Source organism: Nothobranchius furzeri, chromosome 7 (assembly GCF_043380555.1).
Source record: "Nothobranchius furzeri strain GRZ-AD chromosome 7, NfurGRZ-RIMD1, whole genome shotgun sequence".
Taxonomy (NCBI): domain Eukaryota; kingdom Metazoa; phylum Chordata; class Actinopteri; order Cyprinodontiformes; family Nothobranchiidae; genus Nothobranchius; species Nothobranchius furzeri.
Window position 1 is genome coordinate 40729319 of NC_091747.1, and position 18335 is coordinate 40747653.

Below are 18335 nucleotides of genomic sequence, written 5' to 3' on the forward strand. Positions count from 1 at the left end.
GAAAGGGAATTCTTGAGGCTAAACGTGAATTTGGATCAAAATAAAACTCGTCATCAAAGAATTGGACTAATCTGAATTCACGAATCGTTGTTTAGCAGAAACATCAGCCAGAGGGAAAGTTCAGACCTGTTTCTGTTGCCAGAGGGTCGCCAGCAGTTAGTGGCCTTTGGTCCTGGCTGAGCCAAGTTCCCTGGTACTGAATGGTTCTGGCTCCCTGAATCGGTCAACGTCGGTTGTGAGAAGGATGCTGTTCCTCTATGGTGGCTTGATCCTAGGTTCTGCCAGCTGCACAAAACGTGGAATTCAGATCGCAGGTCTGCGTATCGGCCTGCGTCTCCATTGGTGCAAACGAGGAAGGCACATCACTTGGTAAAATGTATGTCCCTGAGAAAATGTAGGAACTAGCTCCAAACTCCTCCCTGTTGCTGAGTGTGAGAGAAAGGAACTTTGTGTGAACGCAACACAAGTTAATCTGGGAATGAGGTGGATTTCCGCTACATATACCCCCCTGTTGGAGATTTTCCCACTGAAAGATGGGGAATTTTTCCACAACGATGATAATCCACATTTGTAGGAGATCAGGTTCCTAATGTTAGTAGGATATGGTAAGTATAACACTCCTGCGACACTCTCGTCCCCATTGAAACAACAAAAATATTCCTTTCCGGCATGGGCTCCTCTCTGGGCGTCCTCCTGAGGAGATGAGCACACTTGGACAGCAACCTGATTGAAGCATTTTTATTGAATATTCACACATTTCAGAAAACTCAACAGTTGGATTGTAATCAGCACATAATTAGAACCCTACTTGTCTGATTTTTGCCTGGTTAGATAAAGGTTAAAATGTGTCTCAGCTGATAAAGCTTGGTTTATGCTTGACACATTCACTTTCCGCTTGGTGATGCGGCTCGCGGATGGAACGCGCTTCACAAATTGCAGCGTTTATGGTTCATGCGGCTTGTCTCTGCGGTCAGCCAATATTCTCCCAAACTGAACGGGGCAGCATGGAGCTCGACGGCATGCATCCAACACTACACCATAGTAGAAGTAGAAATTACTGTTTACAACATGGCATTCCAGCATTTTTTAACAGCGTCCTCGTCTTTTCTGACAGTGCGAGCTATTTCTCTCCAATAATTATTAACAACATGTTGATCACGGTGATCTCTGAGAGCTGAATCATACAAATGTCTGTGTTTACGAACCTCTGCCATACTAGTTCTTGCCGGTCCGCCATGTTTTTCCACGTCCGACTGTCCGCGTGGTTAAAATATTTCCTAGGTGCACGGTGTGGAAAGTTTGGGCCGTGCGGAGGCACGGTGGAGGGGTGTGCTTGTTAAAATGACGCAATTTTGCCACGCGGAGCCGTGCGAACCTCGTGGACGCGTCAAGCATAAACCAAGCTTTAGTGTGTTAGTTCATAAATAATCATAAATCAACACATCACACCTCAAAGAAAAAAAATCTTTTTGGTTACTTTCCCATCAGTAAAATGAACCTAATCTAAACAGTTTGGACAAACATTTGGACATTTTTGTGTAAACTTTTTAGACAAACTTTAAAAGTTACCCCTACTTTACACTGAAAGCATCAGCGGTACAAAACATCTCTGCTTGAAATTAAAATCCATTATCTTTTGTGTGGGTGAGTCACATCAGCCGCGAAGCAGACATTTTCGGGCGCGTCCCAGATGTGGCACGCTTCACCGCTAAATACAGCACTGGGTTCTATTTTTGCTGCAAGCTGCTTCTGGGACATGACAATTTCCACAGTTAACATAGGACTAGATAGGAAATCATACACGGTTTCAGTGTAAACCCCAGATAAATTTCTAAATTAAAGACTATTGCAGCAATACAATTTAATATGTATGTAGATTACGTCAATGCAAGTGACCTAATGGCTTATTTACTCCCAGCATCCTTCCAGAAGTGCAACAATGAGTTGTTCATGGCTTTAATCCTGGCAGGGGAGAGGAACAACATCATATATGACATCAAACTGCAATATCAAACCCAATTTCCTTCTTTTTAGTTTAATGACAGATGGCATAAAGTTGAGGGATTTTGTGATCTTGCGAGTCCAGCGAGGATCACAGTGAAGAGGCCGTTCCAGGGCCAAGACTCCCAGTGTGTACTGGACAAAAGTTGTAAGTAAATCTTTCCGCTGCTGGTCTGCTCCGCTGATGCTTCCAGTACAAAGTAGTGTTGTCATATTTTTAAATCATGTTACTGAGCCAGAAGGTGCTAACTTGAACATTTACACAATGATGATAACATTACGGGGCTGTGTCGGAACTAGCTGTTAGCATATCAGTCTTGTAGGATGTAAAACCTATTACCAGAAGCTTCCTATCATCGTTAGGATAGGAATTATTTAATATGTTTAAAGAGAAAAAAAATCTGAATAGCTGGAAACCTTCCAGTTTTGTTAAGCTAATTAAACAGCTAAAAAGAAAAAACAGAAGTTAGGCTGCATTTACAAAGATTTTAACACAGAGGAAAGTTATCAGTAGGTCGTGAATTGGTTACTCGTCACTATAAAGCATTTAATTTCTTATTAACTTAGTTTTTATTTTTTAGGGTTTCAGTTAGAAAGACTCTGTGAAGCTCTTCAACTTGAGAAAAAGTAGAGCCGAAATTGGTTTTGCTTTTGTCAACACCAGCAGCCATTTCCAGCATACATATTTGATTTTGATTAAAACATTTTTGATTAAAGCAGCTTTATGGATGTGCTCTGAAAGGTCGTCTTTTTGTGGCTCATCTGTGAGGACGATGCAGGACTGATTTGTAATAAATGAAGTCTTAATGTGCCACTACTGGTGACCTGCCTTGGATTATCCACATTATAGTAGGCATGTGTGTGTGTGTGTGTGTGTGTGCAGCTGTCCATTCAGATTAACCCTCCACTGTCAGACTCTGACTAACAGCTCTTCTCTTTCTCAGTCTGGCCATGTGAAGTAGCGCAGTACCTTAACAGAAAGTGAATACCGCCGTCCGTCCCTCTGAAAAATACATCGATTTTTACTTTGCAGCACCCAAGGTCAAAGCGGAGAACAAGTCAGGGGGATCTTATCACCTCAGAAGTACAGGCCTTCCTCTCAGTCTATTTACTGAAAGGAAAATAAACACAAATGAGGTTGAGAACAGCGACTGTCTGACTTTCTGTGACCTTAGCAAAGCGATGCATGAGTGAAAACTCCAACAATGTGGCATATTGACTTGTAGAAAAATGCTCAGCATGTTGCGTGATAGCCCTTATCTTTTATTTTTTATTGTTTCCGCTGTCAGCAACATATGTTTGTTTATGTTTCAAATTGTTCTGTGCCTGTTTATCTTCTGTTTAAAGCAAATATGCCTCATAACTCCAGACTGAAGATTTTCAACACCTGCTTGAGGCACAATACTCTCTCTGCGTCTAAGGAAAATATTTATAATGTTTGTAAAAAACTTGATGAACTAGAATTTGACCGGCACAAAGTTGAGCTTCTTCCCAGTGATGGTTGTCCCTGGGCGTTCGTGGACAGCATCTCAGGGGTCATCGAGGAGAGGAGCATGTCTGGTGATTTGGTGTCTGTGAACCATGACCTTCACAATGCTCAGGGGTGGTTCTCAACCACATGTAAAGCTGCAAAGATGAATCAGATCCTTCAGGAATATGAAACTGTGGTTCTTGCCTAGAGAAACATGGAAATCTCCCTAAAGGCTGAAGGGGTGAGACATACCCCGATGGATCCAAGCATTATTAACAGTAATGATGCCGCTGCTCTCAAGAAGAACTTCAAGATCAACTTTACTCCTATATTTAATGTATTTGCGGTGGTCTCCACTATGAATGCCTTGTAGTTGTTCTCTGGGGAGATAGTTCCAGTGCGCTTGTTTGGGGAAGTAGAAATCAGCTGAAGGAGAAAGTAGCTTCAGACGGCTGGATTCAGAGTCTTATTTCCTGATACTTGGACATCTGGCCTCGGATTGGCAAACAGCAACAAGACTGACTCCATTTGCTACGTAATGTTGATGTTTTATCTCCACTAATAACACAAGCCTGGAGGAGTTCTGCTGTGTGGTGGAGTTGAAACAAGAGCCTTCCCAATCACGAGTCAAGATGGGTGAGTCCATGAATGTTAAGTGGCAGTGTGATGTAGATCTGTCAGGATTTTCTGAACTGAACATTTTTCTGTCTATTTTCTATCAGCAGCTGATGCAGGAAATATGAGTTGAAGACTACAGTGGGGCAAAAAAGTATTTAGTCAGCCACCGATTGTGCAAGTTCTCCCACTTAAAATGATGACAGAGGTCAGTAATTTACATCATAGGTACACTTCAACTGTGAGAGACAGAATGTGAAAAAAAATCCATGAATTCACATGGCAGGATTTTTAAAGAATTTATTTGTAAATCAGGGTGGAAAGTAAGTATTTGGTCAATAACAAAAATTCAACTCAATACTTTGTAACATAACATTTGTTGGCAATAACAGAGGTCAAACGATTACTATAGGTCTTTACCAGGTTTGCACACACAGTAGCTGGTATTTTGTCCCATTCCTCCATGCAGATCTTCTCGAGAGCAGTGATGTTTTGGGGCTGTCGCCGAGCAACACGGACTTTCAACTCCCTCCACAGATTTTCTATGGGGTTGAGGTGTGGAGACTGGCTAGGCCACTCCAGGACTTTCAAATGCTTCTTACGGAGCCACTCCTTTGTTGCCCGGGCGGTGTGTTAGGGATCATTGTCGTGTTGTAAGACCCAGCCACGTTTCATCTTCAAAGCTCTCACTGATGGAAGGAGGTTTTGGCTCAGAATCTCACGATACATGGCCCCATTCATTCTGTCCTTATCACGGATCAGTCGTTCTGTCCCCTTAGCAGAAAAACAGCCCCAAAGCATGATGTTCCCACCCCCATGCTTCACAGTAGGTAAGGTGTTCTTGGTATGCAACTCAGTATTCTTCTTCCTCCAAACACGACGAGTTGAGTTTATACCAAAAAGTTCTACTTTGGTTTCATCTGACCACATGACATTCTGCCAATCCTCCTCTGTATCATCCATGTGCTCTCTGGCAAACTTCAGACGGGCCTGGACATGCACTGGCTTCAGCAGCGGAACACGTCTGCCACTGCAGGATTTGATTCCCTGCCGTTGTAGTGTGTCACTGATGGTGACCTTTGTTACTGTGGTCCCAGCTCTCTGCAGGTCATTCACCAGGTCCCCCCGTGTGGTTCTGGGATGCTTGCTCACCGTTCTCATGATCATTTTGACCCCACGGGATGAGATCTTGCGTGGAGCCCCAGATCGAGGGAGATTATCAGTGGTCTTGTATGTCTTCCATTTTCTGATAATTGCTCCCACAGTTGATTTTTTCACACCAAGCTGCTTGCCTATTGTAGATTCACTCTTCCCAGTCTGGTGCAGGTCTACAATTCTTTTCCTGGTTTCCTTCGAAAGCTCTTTGGTCTTGGTCATAGTGGAGTTTGGAGTCTGACTGTTTGAGGCTGTGGACAGGTGTCTTTTATACAGATAATGAGTTCAAACAGGTGCCATTAATACAGGTAACGAGTGGAGGACAGAAAAGCTTCATAAAGAAGACGTTACAGGTCTGTGAGAGCCAGAGATTTTCCATGTTTGAAGTGACCAAATACTTATTTTCCACCCTGATTTACAAATAAATTCTTTAAAAATCCTGCCATGTGAATTCATGGATATTTTTTTTCACATTCTGTCTCTCACAGTTGAAGCGTACCTATGATGTAAATTAATGACCTCTGTCATCATTTTAAGTGGGAGAACTTGCACAATCGGTGGCTGACTAAATACTTTTTTGCCCCACTGTATTTTCATGTTCAGCCTGCATGTTAAACTCAAAACGATTGAACATTTTCAAAAATTGTCGTATAGTACCTAAGTAATCTACAACCCCCAAGGTGCTTCACAGTCATTCAGAGACTGACTGGGGCGAGGTCAGCGCTTTGGGCTTCCTGACAGGGTTGCGGAAGGCGCTTTATAAATAAAGCTTTGATTGATTGATTCACTGGAATCACCGGTCCCTCCGACCACCTCCAACGGGCAAGGTGGGTTAAGTGTCTTGCCCAAGGACACAACAGCAGCATTCTATGGTGGGACCTGGGATTGAACCCGCAATCTTCTAATTACTGGACAATCCACTCTACCTCCTGAGCTACTGTTTGCAAAAAATGGTTTCTGCTCGGTAATCAATTTTCTGGTCCAGCTATGCTTCAACAATCACCTGTGTTCATGAGGTCTAGATTCTGACCAAAATCCAAAGATCCTGGAATGAGAGTCTAACATATGGTGACTAGACTCAGCGTAGAGCTGCTGCTTCTCAGAAGATGCCTCTTGGTCAACTCCCTCAGGAGGATTTTCTTGGTACATTCCACTGGGACCAGGCCCCAGGCTGACCCACAATGTGCTAAAATGTCCTCTGTGGTTTGATCCACCCAGAAGGAGCTGAATAGTTCAGCTGAAGCGAGGGACGTCTGTGTTTACCACCTGGACTTGCAGTCTTAGGACCTGATCTTGGATAAAATGGATGGGTGGATGTGAGAATTGTAAACAGTGTGTTCCTTTTATCTTTCCAAACACCCATCTCATGTTCGTCCACACTTCTGATTTGAAACAAACATGCAGGTCTTCAAGCTTTATCTCATTGATCTCTAAGGTCTCATTTCAAACACCAGACGCTGATGGTTGATGGTCGAGTAGACCTGCTGGTAACTCACACCTTTAGGGAAAAGAAATCTCCTGAAACCTCCTCGTGTCCATTAGCAACAGATTACACATTGTGGTCTTATCTTTAGTCAAGTGGATTGATCCTCCCATGCCAAACGCAACACCCATCTGCATATAGTTAGCTGTGTTTTCCACTCTCCCTCTGCCCTTTGCCCAGTCTGCGTGCTTGCTTTGCATCGCAAGTGAATTATTTGCCTTTTAGAGAAGGGAGAAGGGGGAGGCAGAATGTAATTTTCAGTGAATTGCAAATGGTCTGAGATCAGATTGAGGGAATATCTGTTGGTCTTGTCCTGATTTAACCATGAATGTAAGAGAGAGGTTAAGGTTTCATGTGAAGTGTTCAAAAAACACAGTGTAACATCCAGCAATGGTCAGTTTTTAGGTACAGTTGACCATTCAACATCTGGTCAAAAAGGAGACACGAGACTGCATGTGTCCCCTTTTAATCAGCCTGTCTTCATTCCACCAGCTGGAGCTCAGAGCCTGCAGCTCTGAACACAGATAACAAAATGCCAACAATAACGTTCTCTCCTCAAGGTCCAATCATTCAGGATTCTTCATGCCTCCATATATGGAACACTCGCACCCCGGATTTCCTAAATCAGATATGAACTTCTACAACTTATAAGCTAGATAATCAGTAAATAAACGTGTTTATTGCTACTTATAATAATTAAAATATAATGAATTATTTCATTAATCTGTGCTCAATGAATGAAGTTTGAAATGAATGCTATGTTATGATTACAGTGATTGAAATATGTTTCAGCATGTTTATATGACAAGGTCATCACCATTTGCACTCACACAAGAACAAATAGGGTTAAATTAAACTTGTGACACATAAATAGTCCTTTGCCCTGATCAGAACCTCCGTATCAAAGAAGGCGTGTTTCTGAGATTCTTGGTAACATTCCTCAAACATGTCAACCTATGGTTGGCTACGCAAATCATAACATGAGAACCTTAAAACTGGATAACTCTGGGTAATTCCTTAGCTCTAGAGAGTTTCAGAGCGGCCATCTGAAGCAACACCTCTTTAACCCATCAAAGCTTTTGACACGTCATCAAAATCTTTTTTGCACCAGCAAAGCTGATAAGCAACGGTTCCTGCAGAACGAGTTGTTATTGTTCCGACTCCTTAAAGAGTCCCAGACACGTGGTTCCATCCATCTGTTGTGACCTGGAGACAACTCTAAGACCGGTTTAGTGGGGCCACAGTTTCTTTTGCAGACCTCGGTGCCTGGAAATCCGAGGACTTCGACATTCCGGATCTATCACGAGGGTCTTCGAGTGAGTATGTAGACACACAGATAGCATCAGATGTGTTTTGATAATTACCCGCTTCATAGATACGGGAGTTCTGACTAACACCTTTCACACATAGGTTCCTACATCACATCTAGTTCCATCCACTCACAGTAAATGCTTAGTTAACTTGTCATATTTTCATTGTTTGTAAAATTAATTCTTACTTTTATAAACCTGACTCTTTTCTGAATCAAAATGAAATGTCTACAATCCCCTGATAAAGCAAGAATCCTAGATCTTCTGACTAAACACCGTAAAGGCCAAGCAGGGTTGATATTCTATATTTAAATAGTGTATCACAGCTCATTGGTCATAAGTAGAGGTAATATATATCGTGAGCTTTTAAAGCACTTGCCAAACCCTTCAACAGTTAGCTGAATACATAGATATAATTTGACTGTTTGACACAATAATGGAATATTTTCTCATGTTCTTTGAAAATATAACCAGATTGATGTTGGAACTATTTCAAGGTTAAAATCAAGGTTGGTGCCTGTTATTGTTCTCAAACTAAACAGACCACAAGAAACCTTTCAAACATTTAATAAATGTCAGTTTGACTCCTGAGAGATTTTATCCAACATTTAGAAACTCAACAACCTGTCACCTCTGCTTCTTGGTGTATGGATTCACAATCGTTACTGTCCAACACCCCAAAGTCAGCTCTACTAAGAAATGTTCACCGAGTCAATGTGATATGCTAATCTACCTTTTAGCTGCTTTAAACACAAGAGTATTTGTCTAAATGTCAAATAGTATCCACAAAGCAAAACTGATCAATAAATGTTTTCGACTAGTAAGTCTGAGATTTGTTTCTTGACTTCAAAACTTAAAATTGTGTTTGTGATAGTTCTTTGTTTAAATAAAAACATAATTTGCTAATTTACCTTCCAAATAACCCTCACTAATAAAGAGACAGCATTATCAGTAGAGGCAGCACGATACCCCCATGACGGCTGTCATATATACAGTAATTTAGTCTAATCACAGTGTGATGTAACTACTGAGGAGGCACCAGGGATGAGTCTGTTTAGGGGGGTAATTAATGAGTTGATTTCCTGAGTTGACTGAGATTCCCGCTCCGTGATTGGTCGAAGCGTTTGGAAGTAGGCTTTGCGTTGTTGTGCCTGTGACCGGTGGGCTGTACAAACCTGGCGAATGGAAAATTCCTGGGCCTGAAAATGTTTTTTCCAGCCATTGTTAACACCTCTGGACTGATAAGCTCCGACACACACTGTGTCCAAACAGGAAGATGTCAAAGCATGAAACAAGATAACACACTCTTGGAAAAAAAGCATCCAAATGGATCCATGCGTGAAACCGAGTTTTGGATGAGATGAGTTATGCTATGTTGTAAGCAAAGGGGCAAATAAGGAGTTGAATAAGAGATAGGAAGTGTGTTATGACACACCAGCATTTACAGATGTGGGCTTTGTGTCTAGCAGAGATGTCAAAGTAGCATGGTATTGATCCTTGTGAACGCCGATCAATATGAAGCCATTCCTCCTTAGCCTGCCTTCCTCTGAATCGGGTGATGGCTGTATCCACATCTGCTCTACCAAGAGTATTTATGCAAACATTTAATGGGCTTTTGCAAGATCTTAATCATGCCTCGGTGCATACATGAGTGTAGCTGTTGCAGCAGCTGACACACCCAGTACCCATGAGGCCATGCACACCAGCAGTGGCAGGCTGAGAAAAGAAGTGACTGCTGATAGGCTTTAAATACAAAGAGCCCAAACATTATTTCACCTGTAGCTTTTTATACCTTATTCACTTTAATCCATTCACTCTCAATTGGAGAGTGAACTTGTGTTTGTTGCATGGAAGATACATACATGTAGATGAATATGTCATAAATAATTTTTCTTGCTTTCACTTCAAACTTCTAATGCATTTCTTGAATGTTACATGTTTTACTAGTTAAATCTATTCAGATTGATGTCACCTGCTTTATCACAGCAACCTTTGGCAAAACTGTACTAAACCATCAGATATCAGTGAAACAGCTTTTAGGAGTTAGACCAGTGTTGGTCCCTTGCAGCGGCAGCGTGAGAGCATTTCTGATTGATCATCTATTTAATTAACTGCAAGAAACACTGGACTGAAAATCAGCTGATACCTGATGCTTGTTGGTCATACATCCTTAGCATAATAAAATGCATCAAAGCATGTAACATTTATCTTTTACACATATAATAAATATACAAGTCCTATATCTGGTGACCGTGGACCCTAGACTAGAAATCTAGACAAACTGCAGCAACAGCAAAAGATTTATATCTGCGGGTTGGTCTAGCCACGCTCCATCGTAGCCTCAGCAGGTCTTCCACTGGCCCAAACAATTTAATGTCCAACCAATAACAGCGCTCTACGTTTGTAGAAAGACATCGGGCAGGCTTTGCGCCAGAGCTGCAATGTAGCAAAACTACAAAGATGGCATCGCCTCAGTTACGGTGCCCATGTGAAACAGCTTTGATATCATTTGTGGAAGATTTAGACTTATTTGAGTCAAGAGCAGATAGAGCTACTTAAGTCCTTTATTCAGAAAAAAAGATGCATTTTCTTCTTCTTTGATGGTGTACGGCAGACTGCCTGTTGACTGGCTTCTGTAGCAATGAATATGTCGCATCCGTTGCTCTGATTGGTCGTAGCGTTGTCTAATTGTGTCCGGAGACAGTTTGAAAGATAATCGTAGATTCCAACCCTCGACTGATTTTGATTGGTCATGGCCAGATTATATGTTTACATTAAAGTTATTAATCCCAGATCCATCAGAAAACACTTTGGTTTTCTCATCTGGCTCTGAGATTTACCTGTGTACATTTACTGCTTTTTGTTACATTTGTGATGCTGCTTTTCTTTTCATTCCACAAATCGTGGCTGTTATCTTTCACTAAACTGATTGTACAACACATGTTTAGTTTTTAGGGAACTTTAATTTTTGGTGAATTTACGAATGAGAGAATAGCTCAATAGAAAATAATGACACTTAGGCGTTCAGCACCTGAAGGGCGTTTCACAACTTCTACGATACACAAATACCATGATCTACTAATTAATGCCCCACATTTTAAAACTAACCACCACCTGAAAGGTTTGTATTTTAATCATCAAGGCTCTTATGTATTGGATCTTAATTTTGCAAATTCAAATCTAACCTGGAGCAGAGTTGGAATTTTAAACAACAAAGCATCCTAATCTGATTGCTGGTACCTGATGGGACCAGTTTTACAGCTGCTGCGTGACCTTAGCATGCACTGATCCAAACCTGCTCCACTCCAGACGCACACACGCACACACACACACACACACACACACACACACACACACACACACACACACACACACACACCTTGGGAAGTTGGTGTTGGCTCCAGCCGAAGCTGGCAATGCTTCTACCAGAAGCTTGAGAAGAGGAGGAGAGGAAAATCAACAGCTGCTTGTTTGTCTGTTCTTCCAACCGGCTCCAACACCTGCAAATCCCCCCGCCAAGTGGATCCAATCACAACTGCACTAATCTACCTTATTGTAAAATTCCAATTCGACTTTACTGTGTCCAACTTTTTAGTGGCAGGCCCGCTTTGATACTTGGCTCATTTACAGATTACACAGCATATTCTGATCATGTTTGTGTTGTTTTGTTTTCTGATTCAACATCAAACTTGCATCCAAAAGGGACAACTGGAAGCTTTGAATAATAAAGTCAGCCACAAAAGGCTTTCTTCCTTTTCCCTCGATGCTTTCCTTTTTCATTACTCCAGCTGAACCAAGAGTTCATGAGGAATTATTTCTTTGCTTTACGTTTTCTGAAAAGACTGAATAATTATTAGCATTTGTTTCTTTCCATGAGGATTAGTGGTTTAAAAGGAAACTCTGGATGCAAATTTAGACAAAGCATCGAAATATGAGCACAAACGCTATCCTACTCCTCCCAATTCCCATGCACGGCACCATATATATCTATATTTGTCTAATGTTTCTCTCCTATTATTTCCTTTTCCTGGATTGCAGTAGGCTGTCTAGAAAGCAATAAACCGGCCAGCATGTTACTTCCCCTTTCAACACCATGGCTTCTTTCTCTTGGTTTTCATCTTCATGAAATAGGATACAGCTCCTTCTTATTTGTCCACCAGCTTTTTTTTTGCCAAAGATCTCTGAAACGCAGTGAAGAGGGTCCCATAGGGGCCAAGCTGAGCCACAAACAGCTGTGCTCTGCCTGCTGGAAACGCCAGGGAAGGCTCAGAAATGATAATGACCACGCTGAGCTCTGCAGAAACAAAGGGGCTCTGTTTTCACTTTTTCTAAATAAAAAGGTCTTTCCATTTATTTTATTGCTCTACGTTTCACAGATGCTTTCCAAACATTATGGATCTTCCACTGGATTTCTAGCATTCCATTTCACTTTAATTTCACTTTAATAGCATTTAACCTTTTACCAAGCTCTTCGGAATAAATTATCATAATCTCGTTGCCTTATTTTATTTCATTTTTTTTGTAAATTCTATTATAGATTAGCATGTGACTTTAAAACTGTCACAATTATTGGTAAATGGAGTCCATCTTGTTGGCTAGTGACTTTTTTTTAACCCAACCAGCATAAGGAGCAGTGTGTATGTCTGGGCTGTGTGGGTGGACGTCATTGTCCACCTTGATCACAGTTTAAACACATTGAACTTTGAAAGCATCATTGATGCCCTGAGTTGGCCCGTGCACCACAACTGGCAAAAAGTTAACCCCAACAGTAGAATATGGTATATTTTGGGGGCATTGCCCACATTTTAACTGGTGTTGCTTACTCTACAGATGCATGATTTGTCAAACTTTACCCTGTAGTAAAGATAACTAATCAGGTGTCCAACACTAAAAGATTTGTTGTCCAAAATCATAATTACAAGTAAGAATAGGCCATAAAGTTTCTCTTCATTTTTGTGCTTTTTTTTCTTTTTTTTTTTTGCTCTTCTATGTGCCCTCCCTGGGCTGCCACTGGTGGAGGGGTTTGAGTGTCCCAATGATCCTAGGAGCTAAGTTGTCTAAGGCTTTATGCCTCTGTTAGGGTCATCCATGGGAAACAGGTCCTACGTGAGGGATCAGACAACATGCAGACCACAGACCCCTTATGATGGTTTATATAAATGGTCTTGCATCGCCCAGACTTGGGCCATCAGGACCCCCCTCTGGAGCCAGGACTGGAGGTGGGGCACGTCAGCAAGCATCTGGTTGCTGGGCTTTCACCCATGGGGCCCTGCTGGGCACAGCCTAAAGAGGAAACGTGGGTCCTCGTTCCCATGGGTTCACCACTTGTGGGAGGGGCCAAAGGGGTTGGGTGCAATGTGTGATAGGTGGTAGTCAAAGGTGGGAACCTTGACGGTCTAATCCTCAGCTACAAAAGCTGGCTCTTGGCATGCGGAATGTCACCTCTCTGGTGGGGAACTACAGTTTGGACTGCCCACTCTTTTTGGAGTCCTTGGAGGGGGTGTTTAAGATTGTTCCTTCTGGTGAATCAATCATTCTGCTGGGGGACTTTAACGCTCACGTGGACAACAACAGTGAGACCTTGAGAAGTGTGGTCGGGAGGAACGACGCCCCTAATCTGATTACAAGCACTGTTTTGTTATTGGACTTCTGTGCTCATCATGGATTGTCCATAATGAACACCATGTTCAGACATAAAGGTGTCCATATGTGTGTCACGTTAAGGGGGTGGTTAGGACCCAAAAATGCAGAGACCCAGGCATGGACGTAATTTTGGGAGGAGACAGGGGGGACATGTCCCCCCCACTTTTTCCAAAGTCAAGTTTTGACCCCTGCACTTTTTACCATCCAAAAACAATATTACGCTATATTAAATTGACACTGGTTGAGCTCTAGGACCAAGTGGAAAACAACCGTTTGTGTTGAAGCCTGTTTCCCATTAGAGCATACTGTAAAGATACCCCCCCCCCCCCCTCCATGTCCCCCCCACTTCTAAAGTGAAAATTACGTCCATGGACCCAGGATGACTCAAGGTAGGAGTGGATGTAAAGAATAAATCCTTTTAATTGTAAGATGACAACAAAAATAAATCCAAAATGCTGCAAGCCAAAAATCCAAAAGTCCTGGAGCACAGGACACCGAAAGCTCACTTAAAGCACAAAGTCTGGGGACGAGACAAAAGGCTCACACAGAGCACCAGAAAACGCTGACATACAAAACAACAATGGACCGACAAGACACTGAGACAAGACAGGGCTTAAATACACTGGGGCATAATGGGAGGACGATGAGCTGCAGGTGTGAGGGGAGAGAACCAGGTGAAAGTGATAACTAATCAGGGAGGAGGAGCAGGAGAGGACACCAGACCTAACTGGGAAAGGACACACACACACACACACACACACACACACACACACACACACACACACACACACACACACACACACACACACACACACACACACACAAACACACCTAGCTGGAGGAGGACACATACACACACACACACACACACACACACACACACACAGACACACACACACACACACACACAACTAGAATAATAGACCTATGGAAATTATGGTGGGGAGACTGAAGAAACACAGGACCTGAGAGGGAATATCTGGAGGGCTGAAGACCAGGGGACACAAGAGGAACACAAAGAGACACAGACACAGACCATGACAAATTGAGAGCACGTTTATCTTCATGTTTTCCTTATGAGGAACATATAAAAGTGTGTGAGTCTAATATAACAAAACCAGACCATTTAAAGTGTGTTTCTTAGGATTCACATGTTTTGAAAATGAATATAGTTTATCAAACACATGAGTCATTCATCCTTTCAAAAATAGCAATGTGAGACTTTGTAATGCAACAAAATTAACGTTAAAAGCGCCGAATTTGAAAGGTTTTATTATAAGCCACATTAGAAGTAGGAGGTCAATTTCCCTACTTGTTTAACGTCCGTGACTGCAACGAAACCCAACGTGGCTTCTACTTACTTACGGGATTTGTAGTTTAATTCACATTGACTCACGTAAATTATGCGCAGTGGAAAACTACAAGTCCCATATCCGACAAGGTGAAAGTACTGCAACAATACATCACCTCCTTGTCGCGCACTAGCGTTCAGTAAAGATGTCTCATGCAGGAAAAAAGAGAAAATTAGACAAAAGTCGCCAGGATAGACTTTATTTTGACAGCTATTCTGATGTGACCATACACGAGGAGATGATAGCAGACCACGTCCGAACCAACGCTTACCGGACGGCCATCTTTAGGAACACTGAGCTGATCAGAGGAAGAGCCGTTCTGGATGTCGGGGCAGGAACCGGCGTTTTAAGCATCTTCTGTGCTCAGGCTGGCGCGAGGAGGGTGTTCGCTGTGGAGGCCTGCTCCATAGCCGAGCAGGCGGAGGAGATCGTGAAGCACAACAAGGTGGAGGACATAGTTCAGGTCATCCGGGGGACGGTGGAGACCGTGGACCTACCGGAGAAAGTGGAGGTGATCGTGAGCGAGTGGATGGGCTACGCTCTTCTGCACGAGTCCATGCTCAACTCGGTGCTGTACGCGCGCGACAAGTGGCTGAAGCCCGGCGGCCTGATCCTGCCGAGCAGAGCCGAACTCTACATCACCCCGATCAGCGACCCGGTGGTGGAGGACCGCTTGTTTTTCTGGTACACCGTCAAGGATCAGTACGGGGTGGACATGTCCTGCATGTCTGACTTCGCTCGGAAATGCATCAAGAACACGGACATCACGGTGAGCTCGGTGGCCGTGAAGGACGTGCTCTCCCACCCGGCCCGCTTCGCGGAACTGGACCTGAACTCGGTGACCGTGGAGGAGTTGCGGTCGGTGAAGGGCCCGTTCCGGTGCGAGTCGTTCGGCTCCGCGGCGGTGAACGCCTTCTGTGTTTACTTCACGGTGACTTTTCCCTGTCCGGGCGTACCGCAGACACTGGTGCTGTCCACATCCCCGTCCCAACCGGAGACTCACTGGAAGCAGGCGGTGCTGTACCTGGACTCTCCGGTGGAAGTGGTGCAGGACACGCCGGTTACCGGAGAGGTTAGAATGTATCCCTCCGAGGACAGCGCCAGACACATATGCGTCCACGTGGACTACACTGTAGGACAGCAGAAGACACAATCTAAGACTTTCTCCATCCCTGACTGGACCCCTGATACTCAATCTTAATGATAATAATCCAATTTAATCTCATTTAACTTGTTCTGTCTTCACTGTGAGCTGATATGAAGGCCTGGTCAGGAATAATCTACAAATTAAACCCAAGCTGCTGTTTAAAGATTTTATGCAACAATCTGAGCTGATTTGAGATTCTTTAGACACAAGCCTGCTGGTCTTTTATTTGTTTTGTCTAATAAAAGTTTCCTTTAATTGACATAAAAATGCTTCATAGCACCTTATTGTACATTCTTTAATTGTGACGTTTCTCTTGATGTTACCCTTTAAACAGACATGTCCAAAGTGTGGCTCGGGGGCCATTTATAGCCCTTGAAGTGGTTTTATGTGGCCCCCAAATAAATATCTGGGATTAATTCTGTCTTTCTAGAGTGCTGTTGATAAAGACTGGCAGCTTCTGACACTTTTATGTTTAGATCTGTCTTCTACTAGAATGTTTAACCTTTTTTTGTATTTTGTAATTTGAATTGCTTTTATTTTCGATTTATTCACCATATTTAACTTTCTCTTGTACCATGTTCAGCGCCTTGGGCTTCCCGATAGGGTTGCAGAAGGCGCTTTATAAATAAAGCTTTGATTGATTGATTGATAGATAGATTTGTCCTAATATGTATATTATGAATGTATTGTGAGGAGAACTTTTTTTTTGTTAAATCAACCTAAAGAAGTCATTTTTTAAATTGTATTTTACATTTTTTTTACATCGACTTGATCATTTTGCCCCTTCTGATAAATTTAGACACATCAGATTTAGAATCTTAACATTTTAACAAGGTTCATCTGCAATAAACATTTTTAATCAAAAGAGTCGAGTGAATAAGTACAAATCAAAGGTTTTAATGTAGAAAAATATGTAAGACCACAAATAATCCTAAATTAATCAAATAAAAATGTTCTGCAGAACTAAATAAATCTGGTCAATATTGTTACCAATTTCCTGGATGTTATGACAAAAGTTTATTGATAGTCAAATTAAGAACATTTTTAAAGATTTTTTTAGGCAGGTCAACAAACCACTTAATCTTTGTCTCAACTATTCAACTTTTTACCATTGCATAAATTGGGTTAATATTGCTAAAAAACATTCTGGCAGATAATTATTAGAAACTTGCTATTTTAAATAAATAAGTGAACTTCTGTTTATTTTTAACAAGTATTTATTTCTAAACAAGATCCCTTATTTAGTTTAGTAATTGTGATTATATCTATATAATAATGATTTTATCTAAAGGTTGATTTTAAGGATTTGCTCCAAATTAGAAATAAAAACAGCAATATTTTATTAACTGGGCAAAAATCTCACTTTCCTCCCAACTTAGAGAATAGTGATCATAATTGTAATGCGGGCAAACACTGTTAAGCTATTTCTAGGTGCAGTCTTTTGCTCTCTTATTGAATATTGTGTTACTCGCAGGTTGCAGCAAGGGCAGCATGTTGGGCAAACCTTCGTGTAACACTAGGAGGTCGTGTGAACTTCCACTTTTAAGTCATTACGCAGGTACATAATTCAGACTCAATTTACTGGGTCGGAAACATGACAAAATATGCAGAAAGAATGCTTGTTGTGGATAATTTCTGCTCTTTAAAATGATGTTTTCCTGTTTAATTACAATTTAAAATCCAAAACTGACCCAAATCAAATTTTTGATGAAAAGAAAACCCCCTGCATTTTGATTATAAATCACTACTCATAAATGTGTGAGGATGTAAGTTGATGATAATGATTCTTTCACTTGAACAGTGATCCTTTTGTTTCATCATCTAATGATGATCACAAGCTATAATCTGAATACATCAAATGCATAGTTTGATGGTATTGTGACCAAGGAGCAAACTCCACCTGCCAAAGGATTAGCCAATGCACGTGGCAAAAATTGCAGTTCCCCCCTCATCCACTAGGTCGGGGTTCGGCAACCCGCGGCTCTGGAGCCGCATGCGGCTCTTCCATCCATCTGATGCGGCTCTCTGTGCTTGTAAAATAATGAATGGATATTTAAATAAAATGCTTTATATTTTACTGCATTAATTTTACATCTGTATGCCAATTCTAAATGTAAAGATTGTCTGCGTAAACCTGAACAGTTCCAACCCAGTCTTA

The 18335-nt window shown here is 42.0% G+C and overlaps 1 protein-coding gene across 1 annotated transcript; it reads left to right on the forward strand.

The window, feature by feature from the left end:
* The first annotated feature begins 15100 nt into the window (after positions 1-15100).
* Positions 15101-16830, forward strand: prmt6 (protein arginine methyltransferase 6). Its single transcript, XM_015954911.3, has one exon. The coding sequence runs from the start codon at positions 15176-15178 to the stop codon at positions 16229-16231; it is 1056 nt and encodes a 351-aa protein (XP_015810397.3). The 5' UTR covers positions 15101-15175; the 3' UTR covers positions 16232-16830.
* The last annotated feature ends 1505 nt before the right edge of the window (positions 16831-18335 follow it).